Here is a 19,928-nt window from a genome sequence, read left to right on the forward strand (position 1 = left end):
TATGAGCGTCACAACGCCAGCACATGCGTAACGTACGCTGGCGTGCCTCCACGCTGGCTGCTCCACCACAACCATCCAGCATCTCTCCTCTCTGGCACTGTCACGCTATTTCCATGAATGAAGCCGCACACAGCAACATTAAACGAGCGCGAATCGCAATATATAAACCGCCAGTTCATCTAAGGCTAGTCTCCCAAGATGAGCAGTGCCGAGCAGTTGTACCTTTTGGCCGATCACATCAAGCTGTCCTTATTGGAGCGACAAAGAGCCCAAAGCCTAGGCTTGGACAGTGATAGCCAGGATGGACACCTGTCACGGTCGCTTGAACAGTTCAAAACAGGCCTGGAGTCACTAGAGACGGAGAACCAGAAGCTGCAGAATAGCGGGGATAATAGGTATTGTGACCCGAGACGCAATCTACCGGCTGTTCTAACCATTATTCTTCGTTAGCAGCGCGGTATCAACATTAAGCGAATCAATCTCATCTCTTCAGGAGCAATTAGACAATCTCACGTCGCAATTCCACGGCTTTGTGTCTCCTGCAACCATCGAGACCGTAACGCATCCCAACTCCGAAGCGCTGGCCGACGACTTCCAACATGCGACATCCACACCATCCGCCTACCGCAAATCGAAATCGGTACGATTTAGCGATACGCCTGCATCACCGTCAGAGGAGCTATTTGGACGCTATCGAGATGACCCAGCGAATGATTCCGCCGGTTATCGCGACCAGGCCGGTGACATGTCGAATCAACAGATTCACGAATACCACTCCCAGATCATAGAAGATCAAGACGAGCAACTCGATCGCCTCGGAGAATCTATAAGTCGCCAAAGAGAGCTAAGTATGCAAATCGGGGATGAACTCGACAGCCACGTTGCCATACTGGATGAGGTAGATGGAGTTGTTGATCGCCACCAGAGCCGTCTCGACAGAGGGCAGAGAATGCTTGGAAAGATTGCAAGAGGCGCGGGTGAGAACAAGCAAATGACCGCCATCATTGCTCTGATAATTATTCTCGTGCTTTTGATTGCAATTTTGAAATAGTGGGAGGTTCTCATTGATTCTGTATAAGCATATTGCTTGCGTTGTAAATGTTTGGCGCATCTGGGAGTTTCGTCATGATTATTTCCTTCAATCAATGGCGACAAATGAAGCTTAGTCTTGGACAGATGTTAATGGAAGAAGAAGTCAAGTTCTGTCAATCTGTTGATGTGTCGCCTCTGTTCAATTTTTTTCTATTTGAGTTCCTGCGCAACTCTGACACGATGCCTTATTTACTGTCCTAGTAGCTCTTTCTTTTGCTTCAACTGATCAAAAGAAGTATCACCGAATCACTTCACCTTCCTTGTTGATGCCTTCAAGGCTTTCTAGAATATCACTGCTTCTGAAGTACCCTGGCAAGCCGAGTGCTTTCTTGCTTCCTGCCTCCCACACTTCATGAAATTTCACTGTTTGATCACTTGCTGCAACAACAATGCAGCCGTCTCCAGAAGGCCGCGGAGATTGAGACTGTCCCGAACCATTATGCTGCCAAGGGTAAGGGATTGCATACAAAGCTCGAAGCTCCAAAGACCACGGTATTGCGGCAACTTGCTTGCAGTCCGGCCAGCTGAAGACTGCAATTCTGTATGGATGGTCCGGATGGGCATATCCGAATGTTGCAGCAATTTCTCGTCGTGTAGTAGACCAAATAAGAGAAGTCACTTGGGCAGCCACAGCGATAGTTGCCAACGGGGATCCTGAGTTTGTGTGGAAGAAGTGTATGCATTTATCGTTTGATCCGCCTCCAGTTGCAACTAAGCCATCACGCCAAGGGCAGAATGCTATGGCCTTGACAGCTGCTCCATGGACCTACCGATGTCTTTCGCAACCGCGAGTAAGAGTTCGAAGACTGTCCGCAGAGGTCTGGACCCTTGTCACATCGACGTCTTCCTCGATAAGGGTCCCAACAAAACTGAGAGAAGAGCTGTGGCGGCTTCTTTGCGCCGAATGCAGGCGGAAAGGCAGACCGTGGCGAACCAAAGGAGCCCGTGGCATACTCTGAGAAACTCTGCTGACCTGGCCCTCACTCAAAACATCGTCCACATCAAATAAACAACAAATGTTGTCGTTGCCTCCCGAGGCAAATAGTCGACCAGTTGGAGACCATGAAAGACCGCAGACCTGTTGATTGTGGACGACAATCTTTGCGACCAGATACATCGACCCTGGCCAGTTGTCTCGGGAAACTTCCCAATTCATTGGCCATTCAACGATATAGTAGTAGATAATTCCAGTATCATCTCCTACGAGAAGATCCTCTGTCTGAATTGGAACTCCAGGATTGAACGGATTCTTGGATGGTCTCAGTGTGCATACTGGCCTCCAGCCGAGGCAGCTGATACCAAAAGGTTGCCTCACTTCGAAGCGTGGTAGTGAATCAGAGGTGGATTGTAGCACAAGTGATCCGTCGTTTCTTCCGCCCGCAAGAATGCATTTTCTCCCTTGAACGGAAGAGAAAGCAACAGAAGAGAGATAAAGTCCTTCCGAGGGGCGCCCGTGCATTGCATGAACACCAGCATCTTCCGACCAAGTATACAGCGTGTTGCCCAGGCCAACGGCGAGTGTTTGACAAACTGGGGAGTAAGCCAAAGTTGAGCAATAGAAGTCGTCTCTGAGGAAAGGAGCATCTAAAACCCTAAGAAGTGTTAGACAAGTAGCTATAAGCGTACTGCATTACTTGCTTGAATGGTGCAGAAGGTAGAAGCCGTGACTTTGGTGCTGGCAATGGTCCTATTGGCGAGTTAGTGGATGACAAGAGCAGTGCACTGGAATTTGAATTAACTGGGTGCGTTGTTTATCCATTCACTCCCTGTCCAATAAGTTCTTCCAAGATCACATGGTTCTATCAACTTGATGGCGATCGGAGGAGGGCGAAGTGAAGGTGTGTGTGAAAATTCCAAGATTTTACCGACTTGGTTGATATCGAGAGCAAAAGCAACACGATCTTGATAATTTGCCAAGTCTTCCTTTGAGGTCAACTCTCTGGGGAGCTGTTGATAACCTGTGAATGTGCCGATATTTATCGAGCTTCGGAGATCGTTTGCAGCGGAAACTCTTGAGATACGAGGCGGGAGACCTCTAATGTTCCACACAGTCCCTGCACTTGTTTGTCTTTGCTGGAATCGTCTGACATCTAGATGAATTGATCGAGACTGATCTAGGTAGTAGCAGGAAAAGAAATTAGTGCACTAGCTCCCGAGAGTCAACGCAGTAGAGCATACTCAAAGGCTCTTCAAGTGGACAGAACCGTGCCATGAGGGAAGAGGACTGTCTTGGCCGAGGCAAGAAAGGATCGCGGCCGATGAAATGGCGTCTGGAAATTCTTTCGGCATTGGAAAGCAATGCCAGCGGCTTGTTTGTTCGGTAGCGTTCACAAGTAGGTTGATTTGTCCTGAATGGAACAAACCTATCAGGTGTAAGAGACGAGGTGGCCTTGGCGGACTTGATGGGAGTTGTGGGGGCTGGCACGTTCTCGCTACCGTTGAAAAACCGTGTTTCGATAGCACTGTCCTCCCGACAACTTTCTGATACATTTCCTATTGTAAATTGGGTAGCGCAGGGAGAAGGGCATCGCCGATGGTCGCTCCCGAGTAGCCTAATGTTATTGCGAGATACCTGTGAAGCTTGTTGGCCATCCAGACCACATTGGCTCATAAGTCGACCTTTGTAGCAGGTCGTCTCAAGATTGCTGCATTCTTCGAAAGATTCATACCCGGAGTCTGGAGACCCGCGACTGGACCATGCGGGACTGGTGACACTGCGGCGTGCTGCGCGGCTGCGACGTGGTGTGTCCTACGACCAGCAATCTTCGGGAGCGGAGGCCATTTGCGGCTACCATTTGGTAGCGAAAGATCAGTCAGACAGAGATCATGGACGGTTTGAAGACAAGTAAAACGTGTAAGGAAGAGACCAGCGGCGGTAATTATGAGCTGACGTTCCGCAAATGGAGGCTGATTTGCCCGGATAGAAATATTCCTCTAAAAGTGACGGAGCCGTAGGAAAAAGGGAAATAGGAAAACTTGGGCGGGATCAAAAATAATATATCCGTGAGCAAAAGCAGGCCAATCTCGGCTCGATAAACGGGAAGGTGCATTGCAGGTGCCAACATGGTGGCTGACTCTCCGCTCTGAAATCTTAGCTTCAAAAACGCAACAAATTCTCGACTTTTGTTCTTCTGGCTCTTCGAAAAAAAGAAAGTGAAGTCAATTGACTATGTACATGACCGTGACATCTATAATATGTACAATAAAAGTATGGAAAGTCTTGCCAAGCTTGAGTGTGGGCAGTGCAGCGTAATATGTACAGGGCAAGACGGATCCAATGCCAATGATCAAGCCAGCACATATCTGAGTGCCTATTTCATGCCATTCTTGATGTTGTCATACTTTGAGTTGGGGTAGTCAAGGCAGTTCTGAGCGCTGTCCAGGCTACCAAGACCTTGGTGGCTTGTGCTGATGAGGGAATCGGCGCCCTTCTTATCAGCGGAAGCCTCCCAAAACATGCTTCCACCGAGTCCCTGGCCCTTAAGCCAGCTAACCTTGGTGTTGATAACAGCTGGAGTGTCGAAAGAAATGAGCTCCTGAGTGCTCGCATCGTAGCTATAGCAGCCCACAACAGCGTTGTCGCACTTGACAGTGGCCCCAGACTTGGGAAGAGCTTTGTAATCCCATACACCGTTCTCCCAGCTGCCAGAGCCGATACCGTTGTATGGCTTGCCAATTCCCTCAGTCTTCTCGAAAGACCGACCGTAGATGGGCATACCCAGGACAATTTTGCTGGCAGGGACACCTCCTTTGATGTACGCCTGAACAGCATCATTCGTATTAAAAGGAGTTGCATTAGCATTGTCCTTGCTGGCGTACATGTTGGCGTCGTGGCCGGTGAAGTTACTCCACGATCCGGCAAAGTCGTAGGCCATCAGGTTAACGTAGTCAAGAACCTTTCCGAGATCGGCGAGCTTCAGCTTGTTGTAGTTGTCAGGTCCAGCGGGGGCGGCAATAGAAAGCAGGAAATGGTGGCCTTTGGCATACTGCGAGGCATAAGAGTCGAGCTCGTCGCGGACGGCCTGGAGCAAGAGGACCATGTTCTGAGCCTGCGTAGCATCCGCAGGGTACTCCCAATCGATGTCGATACCATCGAATCCCCAATCCTTCATGAAACCAACGGCAGATTGAGCGAAAGTCTTTCGGCTGGTAGCAGAGCTGGCAGCAGCGGGAAAGTTGGTGGACCAGGTCCAACCACCAATCGACAGCATAACTTTCAAGTTGCGGTTTTGCTTCTTGAGCAAATAAAGCTGCTTAACGCATCCGTAAGCATTATTTCCCACATCATTCCAGGCTAAAGCATGTTAGTGATTCGCTTATACCAAAAGAATTGTGGGCTTCTTTACAGTCACCAGGGTAGTGCTTCTCGTAGTCCGCATAGGTATCGCCAGAAAAGCTTTTCGCCTTGATCAGTTTCGTAATTCAGCATATATGAAGGATGACTTACATGGTGCCATCTGAGCGGATGTTCATGAAAGAATAGAGCACATGGGTGATCTCCGAAGCTGGAAGGTCTGCGGGCTGGAAGTTACGGCCGTAGATGCCCCTGCTCCTTTGTTAATCAAGTGTGGAAGAAAGCTGAACAATAAAAAGTCGAACAAACCAGTTGGTGAAGTAAACAGCATTTGCGAAGCCACTACCGCGCTTCTCAATGCCAACCTCGTTGGAGATAGGCGTAGCCAAAGCCGTGACCGCCTGCAAGGCCACGGCTACAGCCATCGATTTTTTGAGTAGGCTCAACATTGTAGTCGAACGGAACAGGGAAGGAAACACGACGTTCAGTGGGACCTTCTGAATCAAAAGGAGAACTGTTTCTAGTCTCTGATCGGCGAGTTGTTGTGGATGGAAGATGGGAATTTGGGAAGCGGGAGGAATGCACTGCTATATATATTTACATTGCAGAGGCCTATGCGACTTGACACTGCAACCTCACTACTTAAAGCTTATCGTGAGTATGACTACTTTGACTCCGTAAAGGTAGGACCGGCGTTTGGCTAACGTTGTCTCGGGATAAGATGACGTCCCGCCTCAATGGATAGCGGACCGACCGAGCGTGTGGACTCGCACGTTACTCCAGCTCGACAGCTCGACAGTGCAAGAGTATGATGGAAACACACCTTGAGAGAAAGCGCAGCGTTAATTTCACTGGCAACGTTGCTCATCGTACCCAATGAGCCAGTTTGACAAGACCGGCCCCTGACCGCGGACGGGTCGCAATCAGCCGCCAACCGGTGTTCATAATGCTGGCTTGCAGATGCCCCCAATCTTACATGGTGGTTTGTACATACATGCATGGTTGAGCGAGAGTGTGGCTCCGCACTAGAAACAAGCTAGGTATGCTGGACGCGTCCCGAACAGGAAGGAGACTTCTCAGAGCGGCTCTTTACACCTCGCGCACTCTCGCCAGCACTTACTAGCACGCCCTTTAACACTCTCTTTAACACTCTCTAGCAGCCTCTCTCGCCGCCTTGAGAAGCTAGGAATAGCCCCAAGCTGCCCTGAGCACTCTCGAGAAGCCGGGCGTAGCCTTTTTTTTTTTGTTTTTTTTTTTGTGATGCTCCAATTGGCTTATTCTACGCCTAGTAGAAGAGTTGTGTGCCTAGCTAGAGTATTAGCTAGAGCAGAAAAATGAACGCTAAAATAGGTATGATTATTAGCAAAAATACAAAATCTACTAGGCAAATTTCAGCCATCCTGGTGACCAGAGCCCCGCATTACATTCTGCACTATCTGAGTGACAGTCCTTTGAGAGACTGTGAGTGAGGCATCGGCGGCTGAGGGATCCTACTGGGGTGAACTGTACTACGATAACCAGCAACAGCATCGAGGCCAAATGAAATGCCGTCGTTCGCAGCTGAGTGCACAAGCGCCAACCGCAAAGTACTCGGTGGGAAAGTAATAAATGGAATGCAGCAGATAGTCAGCGCACATTCATACATACTTTTACGCCTTCCTCTGACGCTCGTAGATGTACATAGGGACCGCAAGCAGAACTGACGCGTGAAGTATGCAGCATCTTCGCGTCGGACGGGTCGAGAATGAGTGGCACGAGCGCGGGATGCTCTCAAGCTAAACACAGAACTGGGTAAAAAATCTTTGCCTACGCGAATTCTGGCCCGCTGTGACCATCTTTCCTCTCCATTCCACCATGACACCCTCTTTTTTCCCACTGCAAGCCAAGAAGGGGTGCCTGATGAAACATGGCTTGACCGTGGCGAGCCAATAGTCGCGTCTTGGAGAAGATTTGAGCAACTGCCCATTTCCCCGAGAAAGAAGCTAAAAGCGGTAAGCCAGCGCAGCCACATCGGCGAAGGTTTCTTAAGCATATGCTGTGCTGGGTCCTTGCACCTTGTTCTGACTTATTAACTAGCCCCAGACTACGACGCGGAGCAGCGGGCCTGATGAAGGGAGGGAGGGGTCGATGGCCACGGAGAAGCTGCCAACTTGGTCACATACCAGCCGCAGGCGGGTCATTTTCCGCCCCTTGCTGAGGGCGTGAAGCTTATTATTCTACAGCTGCGAGTAAAGCTCGTACACATTGTCCTCTCTGGGCTTTTCCCGAGGCGACAACAAGAATTGAAAGTTGGTGAGCTGTCCGGAGAGAATGCCGGACGGCCCTCGCTGAATTGAGACAGTCTTTGGAATTGACATAAAAAGAAAGAAAGGAAGAAAGTAGGCAGTCTTCCGTACCAGTCAGCTGTCCTGCAAGATCTTGGCTCTGTGGGCTTAAGGTGAGCATGCGTCGCTCCCCCAGATTTCTCATGGCCGTGCATGTGCTGCATGGCTTACCGCCGGCTACAAGTATCTACCAAAAGCGCACGGAGTATTCGTAGACTGCAAAGCGCTGTGGCATGCCGCCACCACTCTCTCGGCTGTGCGCAGATCCTTCAGGGGCTTGATACTGAGACAGTGCCTTGAACGGAGTACCATTATTAGCGCTAGCCAAGTCTGCCCACACAGCTTCGATGCTAATGTTTACTGCACGAAGGGCTACATGTACTCGCGGGCTTCATGAGGAAGCCCCGAGGCCTTGAGCCCTTGTCCCCCCTGTCCCGCCTTGCCAAGTTGCCAAGTCACATGTTCATATTAATGGGAGTAATACATGTTACCGTCGAGAAAACCAAGTGAGATGCAGTGGTCAGTTGCTCATGCACTCAATATAAATGTAGCTATCACTGCGGAGTTATTACACCAGATTAGGCAGTCGATGGAGTGAGTGGCGTCTGCACGAGCTGCCACATGGGATGCTTGTACCCCGCCACCTGCCGAAGCTGGTCCGTAGAGCTGTCAGTTTCGAGATTGAATCGTAGTTAGGGCGCTCGCTTTTAAGCTCCATTGCCCCATCATTTCCTCGTCTGGGGAATTCATAGGCTGATGTCAGGCACACAATCCGCTGAGGCCTGAGCTGCAACGTTACGCGACAACCATGGCTGGAGTGCCCAGAATGACAAGGTTCAGTGTAGCCTTTTGCTCGACATTCTTTCGAACTGGCTATGAGTTGCTTCAAACCACCAGATGTACTCAATGCCCGTCACATAATTACAAATTTTTAGTGTCCGATGCTCTGACTGGTCCCAGTAAGTATCAAAATTTCTGCTTTGTCGAGAAAAGTAGCTGGCATTTGAAGACAATCCGGAACGACTGAGGGCGATTGAATATTCTGCAAAACGCCTTCATTTTGTAATATCGCCGACGCTCTGCGAGAGTACTTCTTCCAGAGCCTGCCTGATTATTGACAAAAGCAGTGGATTCTATAACTAATAGTGAAACCTCAAACTGTTTTGCTACAAACGTTGAGCTAATGGATCGTTCCTGCTCATAGCTGGTAGCAGGGTCCCACGTATTGGCCATTCAACCTCTCGTTGCTGATGCTCGCTACCAGAACAGTCACCCAGCATAGCGAAAGGCCAAGCAATGTAGAAGAGCACGGGAGATTCTTTTATACAGGAAACGCGTGCGAGTTCTGCTGTTTGATCTACGCTCACAAAGATGAAGGGGGTTTTCCTACTCAGGTTTCTGTGTTGCTTGTTATGGGTGCTGGGTTATTCATGAGATACATCACAGATATGGTTCCGGAGACAATTTTCCTAGGTTGGCTCTAGATGAGAGGAGCAAACTGAACAACAAGCACAAGTATTTCAGTCGCGCATGAGCGCCTAAGTCCTGTAACATCATGCGATGCAACATGTTATTTGGTTCGGTCATAACGTTGTGCCATGACTCTAGCGTCTCGGCGCTGGATGAAGGTGTCACAAGACCACTTTTAGGAACGACTCTTCTGAAGGAGAGAAAATATGATGTTTAATTGTAAGCGCCGTGGGGATCCGTATGAGCCTGCACAGTGTTCCTATGATACAATACCATCACGTCTATGCAACCACGGTACCGCGAAGTGCTACAACGCCGATGCATCCACATATACATTGATCCATATGAGCTACGTTATACTGGGAGCACTGTGATTTACTACCGAAAGGGAGACTTGGTGACTGCACCTATGGCTGTCATCGCCCTTCAGTCGTGATCCTGCATTACCTTACTTCTTAAATTTGCAACGAAGAATATCGACAACAAAGGATTTTTTATCAGTATGAAGACAAGGCATATAATCAAAATTGTCCTGCTCACACGGCATTCTTTTTTTCGAAATCAGCGATGTTAGCATTCCCTGTCGTGGACCATGTTCGCGCATTAGACAATTGTCCGTAAAGACATAGTTTCTTCTATTGAGCAAAAATTATGGTGCACTTGGCAGAGAAACTAATTCAGAGTCGCTGTTGAAATCTCTCGATTTTGTTTTTCCCGTCCGATTTTCTCAGACCGCAAATGAGAATGATCCAGTGCGCGTGACAAGCACCAACCCACCCCGCCTTATTACTGCCAACTTGAGAGGCGTCTATCTTCTCACACTGTAGCTGGCAAGGTACCCCACCATGCCTGGCTTCACGGTCGAGGACAAAGCTCTTCCTTCATCCACAAGCTACCTGTACCGGCGTGCGAGGATCTAGCGACTGCAATATTACATACCAAAAGTATGTCAAGTGTACGCATTTTACCTTCTTCACTCTGGAGTAACCTCTCTGCTCATAATCAATACACAGCATGGCGTACCCAGAACCGAACGCGACCGGAGTCCCGAGCAGCTGAAGAAAGAAATCGAAAAAATCAACAAATACAGAGCTCTCGACAGCCAGTTGCGCATTCAGGTAATTAGAAGACGTCTGCTGAATAAAAACTCAATATGAGACATGAAGTAACAGACTGTATCGCTAGACTTCGGAGTCACGGTTCGATTCGGCTACCTTGGAGCTGACTACGAAGCTCCTACGCATTAATCCCGAATATTATACGGCGTGGAATACGAGGAGACGCTGTTTAATTTTTGGACCATTGGAAAAGAAGAACAAGGAATCGCTGCCGCAATGCGCCTTGGAGCGTCACGAAACGAGCGAAGGGCTCATAGATGCGCCTCAATCTTTACTACAGAACAACTCGAGCGAGACCGAAACGAAACGTAACCGAACTGCCACAAGCGAGCGTAACGCAGCTCCGAGAGAAAAACAGAAAGATGGAAATGAAGTCAATATTAGCCAATGCTCCGAAACTGTCCGAGACGAGCTAATATTCACCGTACCGCTGTTAATGGCGCACCCAAAGTGCTACTGGATATGGAACTATAGAATGTGGGTATTGGAGCAGACTACGTCTCTGCTGTTTGTTGAGGTAGCCAAGTCTGTTTGGCAGGAAGAGCTTGAGCTGGTCGGCAAGATGCTGGATCGGGACCGAAGAAATTACCATGCTTGGGCTTATCGACGCTACGTTGTATCTCATCTAGAGTCCGCCGAGCTTGAAGGGCGGAGCATGGCCGAATCAGAGTTCGCGTATACGACCAAAATGATCAAGGGCGATCTATCGAATTTTTCGGCGTGGCACAACCGCGCCCAACTCATCCCGAGGCTTCTTGTGGAGCGAGAAGCAGATGATTCGTCGCGCAGGGCATTTCTAGATCAGGGCAAGTGATCAGCAGGCAATACTGAATCCGGCTTATTGGGCTAATACAATTGACAGAATTGACCACTGTGGATAGTGGGTTAAATGTTGGTCCAGAGGATCAATCGTTATGGTACTACCATCAGTACCTTATCTGGAGCGTCGCTGAGCAGCCTTCAAATCTGTTGATTGTACCAGGGATGGCTCTTGAAGACCGAGTCAATTTGATCACTCGCGAAATTGACTTCATCAAAGACCTCCTGGACGATTATAAAGACGTGAAGTGGATTTTCGAAATGCTACTCGAGTATACACTGCTCATCTCTAAACTTCGCAACAAGTCATTGGATGCTGAGCAAAAGTGTGAGCTTGAAGGCTGGGTATTGAGAATAAAGAAGCTTGATCCCCAGCGGTCCAATCGTTGGGAGGAATTAACAACGAAGCTCAAGACCTCTCCGTGATGACAAGTCGTATTAAAAGCTAGTTAATGCCATGATATCTAGCTGCACAGCAGCAGCTTCTCAACCGTCCAGTCCACGACCTAATTGCCGTTGCATTTCGACTTGATCTTAGTGGCGCTTTCACCAACCAAGCCTTCAAAATAGGACAGCAGTTTCTCAACCGGAATCATGTCAATGAGTCCAAGTGCAGGTGTAGATGACCGCATAATCTGCCCCCCAAAAAGCACGCGCACGTAGTATCCACTGGCAGACGACTCGCTTGTGTTTGTAGGGGAAGAAGACGAAGTAGTCGCGGGAAGATCCAGACATGAACAGGCCGATGCGACGCGAGACTCACTGCCGCCACATTGCGATGGCCATGAGGCTGTTGCGGTCGCCAGTTGATAGCAGTAGGATGGGGCGGTGGCTGACTGGCGGATTATGTGGCGCAAACAGTTGTCATGATTGCAGTTGGGTGCGACTCCGGTCGGAGTAGGCGTGGGGGATGACTGCTTCTTTTTCTCATAAACTTCGAAAACAACTTCAGATCCCATCCCAGGCCAAACCATTTCATCAATTTGCAAAATGGACAAAAGACGTGATACAGACCCATCATGGGCAACGTTGTGGTAATAAATGGTGTCACTCTTACCCGCAATTACGTTGCGAATGTGTGCAGTCAGTTCCGCGACCCATACACCGAAGGATCCAATGCCTGCGTCAAGTGATGAGGAGCTGTCGCGATAAATCTGACTGTATTCCCAATTCCCCCAGCGATAGACTGCATCTGCGAGCTCCTGAGTAACACACTCTGTGGTATTGCGGCCACTTACGAGTTTACACGGCAGTGGCTTTGCGTGGCACTGGCGAGCAGACAAGTTGTCATAGTAGTGATCAAAAGACTCGTGGAAGCCGGCATCCGAACGCGGAATACCAGAGATGTCGTCCAGAGTACGATAGAGATCCGCGGCTAGATCCAAATGCTGACGCCACTGCTGATTTGAATTGGATTTGATGGCATTGTATAAGTCGCCCGAAGCTTTGCACTGATACTGCGGCTCCAAGCTGTCGATGCCTTGAGCCTGTACCAGGATTGGCACGGGCTCTGTGATGTCCCACATGGCATTGATAACCATACCAACAACCTGACTGGTAATGAGATTGTTGGTGACGCGGTATTTGACAGAAGAGGGAAGACCGGAAGCGCCTTTGGGTGGTAGAAATCCAAGAAGATCGTGATACACATCGTATAAGTCGGCTCCATGTTGCCACGAGTCTACCAGACCTCCAGCGGTGATTTGGGGAAACTTGCAAGTCCCAATCCAGCCGGATGGTACAAAAGGATTGTTGGAGGAGATGTAGCCCTGCTGATAGACCCTGTCGGCATTCGGGCCAGAAAAAGGTTGGGCATAGTAATGAAGCATGGAATCATCACAATTCCATTGGTATGACTCCACGGGAAATGCATTAGAAGAGTAGGGAGTACGTTTATGGTGGCGATGAATCTGCGTGCGTTAACATGGTTGAAAGGTAGAGATATGAATGACAGTCACCTACGAGCTCGACATATTTCAGCTCATACTCCGCGCTGGGCCTCACATACTCGCTGCGGCGAACGTGAGGCATATTGCACCAATTATAGACCCCATAATCGTTGTCCGGGATTTCGGAGGAATTGTAGATAAAACCGTACACACCAGTCGCAGTAGGCACTGTGTCCAGGTCATTGACCTGGTTCTTGCTGGGAGCGTACCATTTCGTGTCAACTTCTGCCGCCCATGCACTGCGAAGCGGCATGCCGCATCCCAGAAGGAGCCCGAAGGCGGCGGCAGTAAAGGAACTAAGAGACGGGGCCATAGCAAAGTGTCGCAGTCCTGCGGGCCTTTCTTGTTAAAATTGCGCAGTTAGATTGTCTGAATGCGCGTGCGATGAGGGGGTCGCTGTGCATCAAACGATTCCGGGCCACGCTGAGTAGTCAAGCTCATCGAATGCCTAGAGAAGGGGGGACGCCGAACGCGTTTCGATGGAAACGTCGGCACAGGAAGCAGATGCTATGAATCAGTCGACGAGTCGATGTCGATACCACATGTTTTAATTTCTGAAGCCATGTACAGGGTGAACTATGGTTTGGCAGTTGGCTGGACTTGGCCGCGACCTAGTCTGGCAAGGCTGTGTGTCCAGGCCCAGTACAGATTGGTCAAACTAACTTACCGTATCGCCGCACGTGGTCTCTGGAAGGGATGCGGCTGGCTTCCACTTCAACGCCACCATAAGCCGCCAACGGCGAGAAAATGCAAGAGAAAATGCCCGTCGAATTGATCAAAACTGATCTACACTGGAATAAGGCCATGTCACACTTTATCAGGAGTGGGGTTCTGGCTGCTTTGGCATGGCTATGTCGTTTTTACAACGTTCGAGTGCAGCCTTCACCTTTTGCTCTTGCCGAAATCGCGGTAAATTCTAGTTTCATGAGCTATCTTCCGTGGGAGAAATTCAAATAGTGGCGCCGTAAGAGCCTATCAATTATATGGTGGTACAAAAAAATTCACATGAGAAAACGGCATTCTCGACGCATGGTGATGACCTCGTTAGCTCCCTTCTTTCCCTTAACCGCGCCCTCGTCCACGAGAGCGCATGCTTGGCTGTCCTCTGGGCCGCCCACGCCCTCTGGATGCCACAGAAGCCAACCTAGGTACATTTTGAGCCCCTTCAATTCTTGCAGGAATATCATCATCGTCACTGGAGCCTGAATCGCTTCCTGATTGGACGGCTCTTGACGTTTCGGCGACATCTACGCCACTCTTTCGCGCGGTGGCAGTGCTGAGCTTTGCTTCGTCACGCTGAGAAGCGTGCGTGGGGGTTGACACCCACCTATTGACTGGAGTAAAGCTTGGCAGCTGCACAGTCACGCTTGTCGATTTCTGAATTGGTCCAGGCTGGGGTGTGCTATGCACTGGTGAGCCTTTCCCATCCCGCTTTGCAATTTTGAATGTCTTTCCACGGAGCGCCATACGCTCCTTCAGAGACATAAACTGCCGACCTTCGACGGCAGCCTGTTTAGTAGCTGGCGACTTGGGCTTCCCAGAGGCAGGAGGTCGACCCCTGCGTGGTTTGCCGCCTCTTTGGGCCATTTGAGAGGGAGTAGGCTCAGAATTGTCATGCTCAGTTCTGTGTTTCTTTGAAGCGCCACCTGAGTTGGAGGCAGACCTCTTGGGTCGGCCAGGGCCGCGTCGCCGTGCCTCAGTTCCGACCCTCGACTCTTCTGAAATATCCACCCGTGTGGACTGCACTTCACGGGTTGCGGCAGAGGGCCGCTTCGTGTGCGCTGGAGGCCGGCCACGTCGTTTTGGTCCTGTGAAAGCGCCACTAAAAGATAAATCTTGGGCATGAGCCTTCGGTTCAGTTGGCTTAAGAGCTCCATTTTCAGCTGCTGGCTCAGGAGCACCAGTTGTTGCTGGTTCAGGCGACGCTTTGCTTCCTTTGTTGGCTGGTGGCATATCGCCTTGCTCATTTTCGTTGAACCCTTCAATCTCTACATCTTCCACTTCAACGTAAGATGCCCTGGGCTTTGCGTGTCTTAGCAGAGGCTCGTTTGCGTCATGCCGCGGATTCTCCTTTCTTTTCGCTTCCGTATCGCTGGTTTGTACAGGGGTGATATTTTCGGCATTTTCCCACGGATCATCTTGCATTTTTTCCTGTGCAGAATGATCAGGAGCTTCATTGAACAAAGCAGGATCCATACTGTCGAGGAAATCGGCCTCTCGCTGGGGCCGTGTCCTTTTTCGATGATGGCTCTTTATAATGAAGTCTGGATCTTCATTTTCTTTTTTGGCCTTCCGTTTCGCGCTGCGGATTGATTTTTTGACGAATTCTGGTACATCTGATTCGCCTTCCCTCAAATCTTCGGCGGTTGGGGCTTGGTAGGGGTCAAAAAGAATCTTATCTGGGGTATCGTCTTGTTCGTAATAGCCCATACCAATCCTTTGAGCTGCGAAAACGGTCGGGTCGGGATAAGACAAATCATCTCCATGCTGCCCATTTGCAGCTTGGTCTCTGTTAAGCCAAGGGGCCGACAGTGATGATGGCTCTACACCATGTCGATTGATTTCGGGCTGGGCAAAAGGGGAATCCGCTGTGTCGTTTCCATGATAGTGAGGAGTATCGCCGTCAAGTAGTTCCGAAGCTCCACCGTGTTGGCGTGATGTATGGGCCGAACCTTCGACAGCTGTTCCTGACTTATCGTCGTCGGGGTGCTCAGTAGACGCATCCTCCGCCTTGGCCGTGTCTGCTTGTTCTCTCAAGCGCTGCATGCGCCTGGTATCCTTTCCGCGGCTTTCTTCGCCCGCGGCCTTCAGCCAGGCCAAGTTGTGTAGTCGAAAATCAACGAGGGCCTCGATGCTTCGGTCATCCGCAACGGACCTTGTATCGTGGCCCAGTGATGTATTTTTGGGTGTGTATGGCTTGGTGTTTCCTGATCGACGACAATAACCGCAATTGCATATCCCCAAGCACTTGGGACACATCCAATGTTCGTCCTGGAGGACTTCCTGCGGCATCATGTCGAATGCCCTATAAAGGACGCCAAAGCAGTACGCTTCAGAGCAGTCGGGATTTGAGCATGTCTGCATGCGATAGCTGAACTCCTTGCGGCAGCACACGTGGCATCGCCGCACATCGCCCTTCTTGTTCTTCTTCTTTCGGCTCTTTTTTGCTTTGCCTTCCTCTCCATCGCCTCCCTCCTCAGAGTCGCTCGGAGTTGGTTCCTTCTCAGGTCGGGTGATATCCTTCCACGGTCGTCGCCGCAGTGCCTCCTGGCAAATTTGCGCAACCGATTTTTTACCGCTTAATTGCTTGGCGACTTCAAGTGGTTTGGGAGAAACATTGACGTCAATGAAGCCATCATTAGATATGACCATTGACCGCCAAATCTCGTGGTTGTTGACAAGCTCACTCCAGGACCACTGCTCACACCATTGCAAACCCGAGAGACAGACGCAGGAGCGGCCCATGGCGTAGCATTCCATGCAAACATCGTATGTGTCTTCGTCGCCATTGACGAGAGTCCGAACGCAGTGTTTGCAAGTCAGGAAGCGATTGAAGATATTTGCGCGGCAGTATGAGCAGGTGATGCAGGAATCAAAAGGAACGAAGTCAATTTCCTTCTCCTTATATGCAAACACTTCATCAACGAGTATCCGCGTAAAGAGGACAAAAAGCTTTTTGAAGTCTGATGCAAGCTGCTTGGTTCGAACTGAATTCCGGATGTCATCTCGACCCAAATCTATGAAGCCGAGCTGGGTCTTTTCGGCATAGTTGTCAAGCGCTCGCAGACGCTTGCAATAGCTTTCAAGGGTGTAGTAAATCATCGCTTTATTTTTGTATTGTTCGTCGCGACATACCAGTCGTGCTTTGGGCAGCGCCTCTTGCAAAGCCAGCTCAAGCGTTTCGACGGTGGTTCGATTCCATGCGACCTTCATAGTTCTTGTGCCTCTGTTCCACACTTGATGAGCGGCAAGAGGAGGAACCAAAATAAAATCGCCAACACGCTGTTCCACGACGTAGACATCAAACGGAGCCTTCTTCCAAGCGTTGACTTGTGCAAAGTGCTTCTCAATCTCGATATCGTGGCCGAGCATAGACAGAAAGTATTCGCGGACGACCGCCCTGTCTTTCGTTTCCGTCATAAACCATATCGAGCTTCCAGGCTTCTCGCCGTTGTCGTCACTTGATGCCTCGACCATTATGTTTTGTCCCAAAGACGCGCACATCTCGCGATGCGCTGGTGTGTACGTGCCTTCATGACCAATGTAGCACATTAGATTTTCCGCGCGCATGTCCCGAGGTAAGCTGGACATCAAATCTCCAGCTGAGGTGCCGTTAGTTACCGGATTTTGTCGCTCATCTTCAGTTTCCGGTTCGGTGCCGGTGCGCGCGACAGCACTATTAAGATAAAATAAGACCGGATTGATGACCTTTTGTAGGGCCTCGTGCCATTCTGGTGGGCAATCGATGTCTTTGAGGTAGAGGCGCTGTCGTCTTTCATCACGAAAGTTGGTAGGAGTCCACTGATTGGTCAGCTGTTTCATAGATCGCAGATAATGACCGGTCGTCATGGGAATGTCGCTCTGCGACACGATATCGCGAACTCTTTCTTCTAAACTGCCATCAGTGTCATAACGGTAAATGGAGATAGTATGACATCGCCTCTTACCCTTTTTGTCATACTGTTGTTCGAGCCATTCGGTGCTGAAGAGCCACTTCGGTAAAGCGGCATGTAGCCCTTCAATGACAAGCGGTTTTCCTCCTGTGATGACGTGCATAAGAACGAGCTTTTCGAATTCCTGGGGTCCCAAATTGCGCAACTGGCTTCTTGAGACTCGCTGTGCCCATTTTAGATTAGGCACCTCATCAACCAAAGAGCGCAGGTCAAGATCCGGCGATATAGGATCAAATTTCGCCTGAGGGTGCGATGCTGCTGGCATCGTGTCTGATTATAGAGTGGAGCTGATCGTACATCAGATGCCGTGCCTGCGAAGCAACTTTGTGTCGTAACACATTCCCGAGTTGCTTATTTGCTGACTGGCTGTAGAACATGCGACACAGTTCTCTTATTTCGATGAAGTCCACAACGTTTTGAAGGCACCGAGGAATTCCAAATTGTCAAAACGCAGGCGGCGAACTGGAAATGTACAACAAGAACTGAGAGTGGGTGGACATCAGTCGCGCTCTCACGTGACAGCGCTTCGCCTGGTTGGGCTCAGGCACGGCAGCTGCACTTATACCTGCGACCAGACGTAATTCCACTTTGGGGGGAGGCTAATACGGGACATCGTCCAATCATTGGCTTATAGACGTAAGGTGATAGACAATCAATGCGCGTACCTTAGCGCCGTTCTACTGTCCATACCTCGGAGGTGTGTTGTCACCCTTGACACGTTCGCTACGCCGAAAAATTCTGACAGTTCGTGTCCAGATGACCCTCTTCACGCTACAGCGAGGCTTAGCCGGCAACTTCAATCGGGGGCTTACTACGTCCCGTCTGGCAAAGACAAATTTTGGCTTGAGATACTGTGATGCTATAAAGATACGGTCACGGCCAATTCTTCGGCAAAGCATTGCATTTCACGCAGGTGGCCGTCGACTACAGGCTGTGACTGAGCCCGGAAGCCCAGTCACCCAGCAAAGCGCACCACCTTATGAGGCGCCGAAGACCGGGGTTCTCTCAATCCTACCTGCAAAATGGGTTCCTTACGGAGAGCTCATTCGAATCGATAAACCAACTGGAACGTATTATCTTTTCTTCCCCTGTCTCTTCTCGACTCTTCTGGCGGCGCCTATGGCAGAACCGATGACATCAATTGCATCTGTTGTCGGGACATCTCTACTTTTCTTCTCGGGTGCTCTAATAATGCGTGGCGCTGGATGCACAATCAATGATCTTTGGGATCGGAACCTCGACCCTCACGTCGCACGAACGCGATTACGGCCAATTGCACGGAAGGCTGTGAGCCCTTTCAACGGCGTGGTATTCACTGGCTTTCAGCTGCTCGCCGGGCTTGGAGTTTTGGTGCAGTTTCCAATCCCCTGCCTTTACTACGGAATTCCTAGCTTGCTATTTGTAGCCAGCTATCCATTGGCAAAAAGAGTTACTTACTACCCCCAGTTTGTACTGGGACTGACGTTCTCGTGGGGAGCCATCATGGGATTTCCAGCTCTTGGTATCGATTTATTGTCAAATGGCGCTGCGTTGACTGCCGCTGCTTGCTTGTACACGTCAAACATTGCCTGGACCGTTTTATACGACATGATTTATGCGCATATGGACATCAAGGACGACGCCAAAGCTGGGATAAAGAGTATTGCGCTGAAGCATGATGCCGACACGAAAAAGGTCTTGACGGGACTTGCAGCCGTTCAAATATGCCTTCTCGCTGCTGCGGGAACAGCTGCAGGAGCTGGACCAGCATTTTTTGTCGGCAGCTGTGGCGGAACAGCAGTTGCTCTGGGCATCATGATCAAACGCGTCAATCTGAAGAGTGTTAAGGATTGCTGGTGGTGGTTTGTTAATGGCTGCTGGATAACTGGTGGCGTCATCAGCACAGGCCTAGCTGCAGACTACCTAATTCGTCTCAGCAATTCAGAGCCAAAAGAGGTCGAGCCGACACGAGCCTGACTGCATTGTAAAAATTGTACAATAGTGTAGCATTAATTTTAGAGTAAATGGCCGCTTCATCAAATGACAGTTGTGAAAAATCATTCGTGGTTCATTGTCTTGGAGACTGTTTCATCTAAATTTCAATGATAGTCCGCCTTGATACATTTCCCAACCTTTAATGCCAATACAAGCACGCCGATAGGACTCCTCATGCCAAAATAGGCTGTTTTTTCTTCCACTGCACACCGAGT

At 49.9% G+C, this 19,928-nt stretch overlaps 6 protein-coding genes across 7 annotated transcripts; 2 read left to right on the plus strand and 4 right to left on the minus strand.

The window, feature by feature from the left end:
• Positions 1–198: 198 nt before the first annotated feature.
• On the plus strand, positions 199–1,051 carry LMH87_009809 (uncharacterized protein; the record flags this gene model as incomplete). Its single annotated transcript, XM_056196870.1, has 2 exons — positions 199–395; positions 451–1,051. The coding sequence occupies 2 exons, from the start codon at positions 199–201 to the stop codon at positions 1,049–1,051; spliced, it is 798 nt and encodes a 265-aa protein (XP_056053975.1).
• A 1,352-nt stretch (positions 1,052–2,403) lies between these two features.
• LMH87_009810 (uncharacterized protein) lies at positions 2,404–3,887 on the minus strand (the record flags this gene model as incomplete). Its single annotated transcript, XM_056196871.1, has 8 exons — positions 2,404–2,490; positions 2,624–2,684; positions 2,731–2,779; positions 2,832–3,206; positions 3,271–3,362; positions 3,456–3,524; positions 3,665–3,672; positions 3,762–3,887. 8 exons carry the CDS (start codon positions 3,885–3,887, stop codon positions 2,404–2,406), a joined length of 867 nt encoding a protein of 288 aa, XP_056053976.1.
• Positions 3,888–4,403: 516 nt separating this feature from the next.
• Positions 4,404–5,811, minus strand: LMH87_009811 (uncharacterized protein; the record flags this gene model as incomplete). Of its 2 annotated transcripts, none has more annotated exons than XM_056196872.1 (4): positions 4,404–5,386; positions 5,439–5,488; positions 5,540–5,638; positions 5,696–5,811. In XM_056196872.1, 4 exons carry the CDS (start codon positions 5,809–5,811, stop codon positions 4,404–4,406), a joined length of 1,248 nt encoding a protein of 415 aa, XP_056053977.1. The 2 variants fall into 2 exon arrangements, with proteins under 2 accessions (XP_056053977.1, XP_056053978.1); XM_056196873.1 differs by having other exon boundaries at positions 5,540–5,644.
• Positions 5,812–10,126: 4,315 nt separating this feature from the next.
• LMH87_009812 (uncharacterized protein) lies at positions 10,127–11,543 on the plus strand (the record flags this gene model as incomplete). The annotated part of the gene is made up of 4 exons (XM_056196874.1): positions 10,127–10,135; positions 10,194–10,298; positions 10,366–11,104; positions 11,161–11,543. The coding sequence occupies 4 exons, from the start codon at positions 10,127–10,129 to the stop codon at positions 11,541–11,543; spliced, it is 1,236 nt and encodes a 411-aa protein (XP_056053979.1).
• An 80-nt stretch (positions 11,544–11,623) lies between these two features.
• Positions 11,624–13,379, minus strand: LMH87_009813 (uncharacterized protein; the record flags this gene model as incomplete). The annotated part of the gene is made up of 2 exons (XM_056196876.1): positions 11,624–13,027; positions 13,080–13,379. 2 exons carry the CDS (start codon positions 13,377–13,379, stop codon positions 11,624–11,626), a joined length of 1,704 nt encoding a protein of 567 aa, XP_056053980.1.
• A 749-nt stretch (positions 13,380–14,128) lies between these two features.
• LMH87_009814 (uncharacterized protein) lies at positions 14,129–18,004 on the minus strand (the record flags this gene model as incomplete). Its single annotated transcript, XM_056196877.1, has 2 exons — positions 14,129–17,676; positions 17,734–18,004. 2 exons carry the CDS (start codon positions 18,002–18,004, stop codon positions 14,129–14,131), a joined length of 3,819 nt encoding a protein of 1,272 aa, XP_056053981.1.
• Positions 18,005–19,928: the final 1,924 nt, after the last annotated feature.

Source organism: Akanthomyces muscarius, chromosome 5 (genome assembly GCF_028009165.1).
Source record: "Akanthomyces muscarius strain Ve6 chromosome 5, whole genome shotgun sequence".
NCBI lineage: Eukaryota > Fungi > Ascomycota > Sordariomycetes > Hypocreales > Cordycipitaceae > Akanthomyces > Akanthomyces muscarius.